Below are 9,649 nucleotides of genomic sequence, written 5' to 3' on the forward strand. Positions count from 1 at the left end.
ATTAAAAATAATTCTTAGGTTTCCCTTCGGACAATAAAAAAAATCATTTAAGTTATAAGTTTTAGAGGAAAAAATCACTTCCCTTTTAATATTTCTCATTCTAAAATGAGATTGGTTGGTTTGAATAACAAAAATTCATATATCTTGTTTTAAATTAATTTATTGAAGATAATAGTAACAAATTCTCTTTCCATACAATTAAACATGAAAAATATGTATCGAATATAAGAAATTTGTGACAATTAGAATTTTTTTATATTACATTATATTTTTTCTATCTCATATTATATATGAAATTGTAATTCTTTTTCTAGTAATTCCTTATCTTGCAAATTTATTTATTTATACTATACTAATTTTTCACATAAATGATAATTAAAATATCCATTTTATTAAATTTTTATCATAAAACATGAATGGATAGTTTAATCCTTACATTTACAAACAAAAAAATTGCCTGGTTTTTCACATGATCCACTATTGTGTCCTTTTGATATGCAACATGGATCACAAAAATGGTCACCTGGAGTGCATGGTAATCCATCACAATTCGGTTTTGATGCATCCCTTGGTGTTATTATTGGTGCTCCACTAACCGGTTCTGCAATGATTAATTCTGTCACAAGAAACAAGTTCACATGATTTATAAATAAATTTATTTAATTTATCATCTTAATTTTCAACATATAAAATGGATACAAAATTATTAACTACTTTTTTTTGTCTTCTTTTCTAATGTTGACTAAAGAATAACTTAAAACAATCTTTTTTTTTCATGGAAGTTATATGTTATAAACAAACTAAATAGTGAAATGAAATCATCTTACTAATTACCTTGAGGGAGAACCATAACAACAATTACAATTCCCAAGAGAAAAATTTGATTGAAATGGAAAGCCATTGCAAGAGTGTTCTTGAAAGAAAGACGTTCCTCTGCGTGATTTAGGAATACTTGATAAGAATTCTCAAATATACGAGTGTGAGTGACTAAATCTTAATCCAAAGAATATTCTTATAGTTGTTTCTAGATAAGTGTAGTATTGATGAAATTTTAATTTCATAATTACATTAATTAATTAATGGTGTTTTAATTTGTTAATGTATTACATTAAAAATTAAATAAATGTTAAAATCCAATGGTCTAATTCCTTTAACATTTTTTTTTCAGTTTTTTATATATTTAATTTGTTTGGACAAAGTTACTAATATAGTTAGTATTTAATACAATCAACTCTTTCTAACTCAAAATTAATAATTTTCAACTTAATAACAACGTCTTAGTCAGGTTACATTATTGTTAACATTTTATGCAAGTTTGGTTATAATTATAAAGTATTATAAAATTATTAAAAAATCATTAAAAAATATATAAATTTAGATATAAAAAATAATTATTTATTATATTGATTAAGTTAAATTTTATTTTAGAGACTAAAAATTTATAGGTATGTAAAACTATTTCTCTTATTAATAAAAATTTATAAAGTAGTTTCTATTATAATTTTTATTAATAATAGAAATTACTTTATATACTAATAATTTTTTTTATAAAATGATATTTAATTTAGTTAATATTAGTAATTAATTATTTTGATTTTTATAAATAGTTTTTATTTAATGATTTTCTTGCACCATAAATCTCACACATTTTAAAATTTTTATTTATACTTTAAAATTTTATAACTTAAAAAGTTAACATACTTTTAAAAATTTATAACTTCAAAAGTTTATATTTTTACAATTTTATAACTTAAAAAGTTAATATACTTATTAATAATTAATTTTAATTTAACTTGTAACTTTACAAACAAAAGATAATATTATATCATTAAAAATGTTAATTATCATAATTAAATTTTAATTTAATATTACTAAAGACAATAAATAATACTTTTACATAAATAAAGAATATAATTACTTTCGTATTAGTCTTAAATTATTTTTGAATGTTCTTGCTTTAGACAATTATTTTCCCTTTCAACCATATTATTAATACTAAAAAAATTAATTATTCTTTTCATAGTGTTATTTTTTAAGATCCTCAACATGTTATACAAATGTTATATAAGTATACTAATTTATTTATTTTTTATAAAATTTAATTTTTATTAATACAAAATATCAAAAGGTGATGACAATTGTGTAGTTATTCAGTCTTTCTTTAACAATAACAATACTTTTAATAATACGACTAGAAAATTATTTAAAAAAATTAATTTTAAATAAAATAAATAATTAGTTATTATAATAAATAAATTATTTAAATTCTAAATTTAATAAAAAAAAGTCTTGATAATTAATTAAATACCAATTTAAAAATCATGTATAATAATAAAAATTAATAACGCAATAATTTTTCTTATTTATTTTTATATACAAATACGTGTCCACTATAACATAATAATATAAATATTGAGATAAATAACATTATACGCTAGCTATTACTGAAAATACATAATACATATCTTTTATTATTATGATTTTTTTAATGATAATAATATTTATAATTAATTCATAAATTAATGATTTTTTTAAGTACAATATTTATAATTTATTTAAATATAATCTATATATATATATATAATTAAAAATTATTTTATTCTTTATTTACCAGAAACCTATTATATCTCTAAATTTATAACCTTTGAACTCTCTAGTTTCTCTTTAACATATGTTCTCTTTCTAATGTCACTCATTAGTAATTTGCAAAGAATAGATAAAATTTTATAGACTTAAACTTTGATGAGATTGAAATCTAAAATAAATAATTGTTGCTAGAGTTGTGTAGTATTGATTTATTTCCGTTAATAAATGAGCATAATTATGACGATATTTTAGTTATATAGGTGAAAAAATATTGAAGGATATATATAAGATTTAATCCATCATTTTAATTGATTAAAACTATTAGCTTTATGTTTGTTAGAATGTTTTTAGATTTATTAGAAAAGTTAGGAAGAACATTTTAATCCATTAAAAACACATAAACCTAAAGTTATCAACTTGGCTCTATTTTAATTGATTAAAATATTTATTCAATTAAAAACATTTAAGTTTCAAGTTCAAATTTTTTGTTTTATTTTAATTTATTAATACAACGAAAAATTATTAACAATACATTTTTTTTATCTTTGTCTATCTTATGTCTTTTTTATGTTATTTTTGTGGTATATTCATTTGAACTAGGAGAAGATTTATTGATATTGTAAATGTTTAAATTTCTTCTTATTTAAAGATAGACTTATATCAGTGTAGGATATTTTCTTTTTGGATTCTATATTTAAGAGAAATGATTTGATGTACATAAGTGTTTGTATGAACATTTTTATGATTTTTATGAATGAAATTTATTATTTTCATATTGTGAAAGTGAATATTTAATACATATGTCGATTTAGATGACATCCCTTTTAACTTTCAAACTAAGTAATAAATTATTTTGTCAATTGGGTTCAATAATAATTCTTTTTAGAATTTATTATTTTGTGATATTTGTTTTATGTAAAAAAATTAATATAAAAATCATAACATTTGATAAATATTTTGGATGTTACACACTATATTACACTCTCATAATAACTACCATCTACATTAAACACATCACATTTGAGAATGAATAATACTTCATCACATATTAAACTATTTGATAAATAACATAACAACATAAATGAATTCAACGTTCATCTTCGACACATGAAATGTAACATTAGTTATGACTATACTGCATTTTAAAGTATTAAAATACAATCAAAGTAAAATAGATTGTAGAAAATATGGAAATATAACTTGTGTGAGAATCCTCACTTAAATTATATTTTTTAATTAAAAATAATTCTTAGGTTTCCCTTTGGACAATAAAAAAAATCATTTAAATTATAAGTTTTAGAGAAAAAAATCACTTATCTTTTAATATTTCTCACTCTAAAATGAGATTGGTTGGTTTGAATAACAAATTCATATATCTTATTTTAAAGTAATTTCTTGAAGATAATAGTAACAAATTATCTTTCCATACAATTAAACATGAAAAATATGTATTGAATATAAGAAATTTGTGACAATTGAGATTTTTTTGTATTACATTATATTTTTCTATCTCATATTATATATGAAATTGTAATTCTTTTTCTAGTAATTCCTTATCTTGCAAATTTATTTATTCATACTGATTTTTCACATAAATGATAATTAAAATATCAATTTTATTAATTTTTTATCATAAAACATGAATGGATAGTTTAATCCTTACATTTACAAACAAAAAATTTGCCTGGTTTTTCACATGATCCACTATTGTGTCCTTTTGATATGCAACATGGATTACAAAAATGGTCACCTGGAGTGCATGGTAATCCATCACAATGCGGTTTTGATGAATCACTTGGTGTTATTATTGGTGGTCCACTAACAGGTTCTGCAATGATTAATTTTGTCATAAGAAAAGAATTCACATGTTTTATAAATAAATTTATTTAATTTATTATCTTAATTTTCAACATATAAAATGGATACAAAATTATTAACTACTTTTTTTGTTGTCTTCTCTTCTAATGTTGACTAGAGAATAACTTAAAACAATTTTTTTTTCGTAGAAGTTATATGTTATAAACAAACTAAATAGTGAAATGAAATCATCTTACTAATTACCTTGAGGGAGAACCATAGCAACAATTACAATTCTCAAGAGAAAAATTTGATTGAAATGGAAAGTCATTGCAAGAGTGTTCTTGAAATAAAGGTGTTTCTCTGCGTGATTTAGGAATACTTGATAAGAATTCTCAAATATAGTGTGAATGTCTAAATCTTAGTCTAAAGAGTAATTCTTATAGTTCTTTCTAGATAAGTATAGTATTAATGAAATTTTAATTTCATAATTACATTAATTAATTAATTAATGGTGTTTTAATTTGTTAATGTATTACATTAAAAATTAAATAAATGTTAAAATTCAATGGTCTAATTCCTTTAACATTGACATCTAAAGTAGTTTATATATTATTAATAAAAATTGGTATCTAAAGTAGTTTATATTATTAATACAAATTTATAAAGTAGTTTCTAAATTAATATATAACCATTAGATAACAAGGTTTTAGCTATTAACTATTTAATATTCTAAATTATTCTCTATTAGTCTTTTAGAGACTAATTGAGAATCTGAAATATTAGTAGCTAAAACTGTTTTAATTGCTGCATTTTATGGAGTTATACATGTCATTGAAGTAACTAAAAAGATGGATCTTACTAGTTTATGTCTTGGTTTGTGTTGCATTTACTGTTATGATTAATGTTTCTTGAATTCTTCGTAATAGGTGGAACACTTATCTTGATCATTGTGGGGGAATCAGGTTTAAAATTTCTCACTTTTTTTGTGTGAAGGAAATGCATGTGCTGACAATCTTGTTAACGTGGGATTTATTCATAGAGAACAATTTCATTTGTACGATAGACTTCCATCTAGTATTTTCTTATGATTATTTATTAATAGGTATAGATTACTATGTATCGTTTTTCTTAGGTTTTTTATATATGAGTTTTGGTCTAGTCTCTCCATATTTGTTTATATATATTTTTTTCTTTTATTTTAATAATACTTTTTTCATGTGGTGAAATACTATTGTTGATACTTGAGGTGTTAATCTAGCTTTGGTGAGATGTCAAGCTCATAGTGATACCTAATATAAGAGCTTTTATAAATAAAATATATTAGTAGTTAAAATTTTGGTAACTAATTTAGATATAAATCTAGAAATCATTTTATATATTTTTATTACTAATAGAAAACACTTTAGATACTAATAATATTTTTTAGTTTCTAAGATAGTATATAACATAGTCAACATAATGACTAGTTATTTTCTTTATCTTTAACTTGGTGATTATTTAATAATTTTTTTAGTGTATTATTTAATACAATAAACGTTACTAACTCATTTAATACAATAAGTGTGGAAGAAACAGTTTAGAACGAAATCAAGGTGTTGGGCCTTATAGGTGTAGAAAGAAACAGTTTAGAACGAAATCAAGTGTTGGGCCTAATAGGTCCATTATCTATTAGTATAAATAGTAAACACTTTTTTAGAAACACTTAAAAAGAGGAATCAACTTTTAAAACCAATTCAACTTTTTTTTAAGTTCAGAATAACCTCAAATTATTTTCTCACATTATAAAAGAATTTTCATCTTCAATTCATCATTATTATTTAAATTGTGAAATTTGCAAATATTCTCTTTAATATAGTATTTAATTATTTTATATTCTATGACATTTTCTTAAAAGAAAAAATATAATAATTTAACATTCTATAAATTAAAATAAAAAACATAGTACCTTTTAACAAATTCATTTTAAATTAAGAGACAAAATCCACTTCATTTTTTCTTCACCATAATAGTATAAATATCTAGATAAATAACATTTTATATAAATAACAATAATATTCCATCAGTAATAAATTGTACACAAGAAAAAAAAAGAGTATAATAAAAATAAAAATAAAAATTTACTATTATCGTTTGAAAGAAGGTGGAGGCAAAAGATTGTAACAGTTGCGAGCCAACCTGATGCAGTCGAGGCGGTGGAAGATCTCGGCGTTCGGATCTCTCTCCGCCACCACGTCCGACACCCTCACCTGCACGCCGCCATTGTACCGGCTCAGTCTGCCTCTCACCCTCGCCACCGCGCCGATCTTCACCACTCCGACGAAGCGCGCCGCGAGCTCGTGGCGGCGGCGGCGGACGACGGAGGGGGAATTTGCGTCGTTAAGCCAGAGAACGCAGGGGACGCAGCCGGTGCCGTCGTCAATGATGAAGCGGAGGAGCCTCTCGTGCTTGAGGTGGCGCAGGGTGACGGTGCCAAGGGTTTCGACGAGCGAGAGCGGGATTCCTCTGCGGGAAAACGACGGTGAGGATTCGGAAGAATGGGAAGGGAATGGCTTCAGGGAGAGGAGATCGAAGGCGAGAAGCTTGACGTGCGTGTTCTGAAGCGCCACTGCGTTGTTGTTCGCATTCTCCATCTTCTTCAACTTTCCCTCTTTCTCTTTCTCTTTTTCATAACACAAACTACTTCACCACACTTTCTTCTTATATCAGAATTTGGTTATTGAAATTAATTAAATAATATTTTTTTTAAAAAGTAATTTGAACATTCGTATTGATTCATTAATAAGAAAAAAAAGAAAATTATACTCAAATTATAAATCAATTTAGATATAATAATAAATAATTTCAACCTCGACTGGAAATTATGTTTTCACACATTTCACTTGATAATTACTGGTAAAATTCATTTCATTTTTTCTAAATTTTAATTAATAATAATATTAAAAATGCGTTAAATTAATGAATTTTTAATAAACATGTTGTGATTTTAATTATCAAAATACATAAAATTTTAAAAAATTATTAAAATATAACTTAAATTTTATAAACTTATTATTATTTTAAGTCGATTTATTTATTTTGATAATTTATTTTATTTTATTTATTTTAAAAAATAACTTTTGAAATAATTATTAATAAAAATAATTAAATTAATATTCTGAAATACATTTAAATTTAAAAAGTATAAGATAAATATGTTTAGATATTATAGGGAAGAGTAAAGAGAACGTCGTGATGTGTTAAAGAATATCTAAATTTTTTTATAAAAAAAATACAAGAAAAGAACGTGGTATAATATAGATGAAAATTTATTTTTTGCTGATTAAATTTCTTTTATAGTTAAAATATCGCATTACTTCTTAAAAATAATTTTGAATACTAAATTATTAAAGTTTCTAGTAAAAAAAATACCACTTTAATAGAAAAACTCAAATAAATAGTTTCAACGACATTTTTTTATTAATTAAACATACTTTAGTCATTGATACTGGAATCATACTTTCTAAAATTCAAAATTTCCATATATAAAAATTCTCTTATGCCAAACCTTCTTAAAATTAGTAGAAGAATAAATAAAGAGAAGTGAAAATGAAAATGATAAAAAAAAAAGGGAAGAAATAGAAAGAAAAAAAAACTAAAACAAATTTAAGTGTGCATATATCTTAGTTTTTCTTCTAAGGTTTAACTCAATCACTCATGAAAAGCAAGTGCATTAGATTCTTCAACTCAATTATTTCAACTTTGATCCTTCCAAAAATTAAATGTTTATGTTGGGACTTTAGAAGATCATATTTTCTCATTACCATCATAGTTATTAAGACACATTTTTTAAACTCATTGATTTAAGAACTAGATTTTTTAAATCTGACATGTAACATAGATAAGTTATTTTAACAAGTGACTTGGTTTATCTCTAGATTGATGATGGAGAATGAAAAAAAAGAGAATGGAATGGAATATCACTTTATTATTTGGATGTTTTACAATCAAACAAAATAAATTTTTCATTCTCTTACTAGTAAAAAAGAAAGTTATATGTAATTTTTAATAACTTTTAATTTTTCATTCTATCTTTATTTTAAATATATTATCCTTACGAGAATAATATTTACAAAGATAAAATAACTAGTTTATAATATATTTGTTCATCGAGTATTAGGAAAATAAAATAAAATTAAAGTTAAACAATAAAATTCAATATAATCGTTAATTAAACCGATATACTTTTTAAATAAAGTTGATTAGAAGATTTTTCCTTTTTAAGAAACCTCCAACGTATATGGTAATTAGATGTTGATCCATTTCAAATTTCTCTCAAAGCATCAAAATAAAAAGAATCTTTTGAGAATAGTTAAATTATCGTAAAACTAACAAAACTAGCACAAGGTTATCACTAATCAAGGTTTTTCGTCACTAATTTTAGTTGTTATTAATTTATAAGAAAACTTTTTCGTGATAGTTTTGGTTGTTGAATTTATAACTACGGTTTGTTTGCATAAAATCTTAAAGAATTTGAATATATTTTGTGTTGGCTTCTTTGTCTATAAACAATAAGCAATGTTCTTACAAAAGGGATTGATAACTCTCTTCAAGTTAAGTATGCAAACTTCTTTGACTGACCTCTTGAATTTGGCTCTCTAGGTTGGGTTACCGGCTTCTCCCCTAGATTAGGCTATTGACTTTTCTTTTCGGATTGGGCTCTCTAGGTTGGGCTCTCGACTTCTCCTCTTGAATTGGGCTTTCTAGGTTGGGCTATCGGCTTCTCCTCTCGTTGTCCTCTCACGTCTAGGTGTGTGTACTTGTAAGATGCTCTGATGCTAAAGTCAGAAGTAATTCATATAATTATCAGATAAAATTCACTCTACTTACCTGTTAGACTGATGTTCTATTTATAATGTCTTCTTATTGGGCTTAAAACTTATTTGGGCCTTTCCTTTTGCTCCCAATATCATTTTAAACACACTTATTAATTAGGACGTTATTAATTAGAACCTTATTAAACTGGGTCTTGGTAAAATATATATATATATATATATTTATTTTAGCTAAATCTTTCAGTACATTATTTCGGTTATACCTCTTGGTCCTAACATTACAGTCAACAAATTGTAAAAAATATATGAAAGAAGATTAATATATATTTATACTAATAAAAATAAAAATAATTATTATCACTTCAAAAACCTATTAATACATACTATTAGAAAAGACCTATAGCTTTCAAACCTTCCTCTTCCGAGTTTTTTAGGTTTATTACATCTTGATT

The 9,649-nt window shown here is 23.6% G+C and overlaps 1 protein-coding gene across 3 annotated transcripts; it reads right to left on the minus strand.

Moving 5' to 3' along the window:
• Nucleotides 1–365: 365 nt before the first annotated feature.
• Nucleotides 366–7,068, minus strand: LOC137806139 (CST complex subunit STN1). Of its 3 annotated transcripts, XM_068606109.1 has the most exons (3): nucleotides 6,562–7,068; nucleotides 4,648–4,746; nucleotides 4,186–4,414 (listed from the first exon to the last, which is right to left on the minus strand). In XM_068606109.1, the coding sequence occupies exons 1-3, from the start codon at nucleotides 7,014–7,016 to the stop codon at nucleotides 4,405–4,407; spliced, it is 564 nt and encodes a 187-aa protein (XP_068462210.1). In that variant the 5' UTR covers nucleotides 7,017–7,068; the 3' UTR covers nucleotides 4,186–4,404. The 3 variants fall into 3 exon arrangements, 2 of the variants coding, with proteins under 2 accessions (XP_068462210.1, XP_068462211.1); XR_011080307.1 differs by lacking the exons at nucleotides 4,186–4,414; nucleotides 4,648–4,746; nucleotides 6,562–7,068 and adding exons at nucleotides 366–616; nucleotides 835–979; XM_068606110.1 differs by lacking the exon at nucleotides 4,648–4,746.
• Nucleotides 7,069–9,649: the final 2,581 nt, after the last annotated feature.

This window comes from Phaseolus vulgaris, chromosome 3 (assembly GCF_000499845.2).
Source record: "Phaseolus vulgaris cultivar G19833 chromosome 3, P. vulgaris v2.0, whole genome shotgun sequence".
Classification (NCBI taxonomy): domain Eukaryota; kingdom Viridiplantae; phylum Streptophyta; class Magnoliopsida; order Fabales; family Fabaceae; genus Phaseolus; species Phaseolus vulgaris.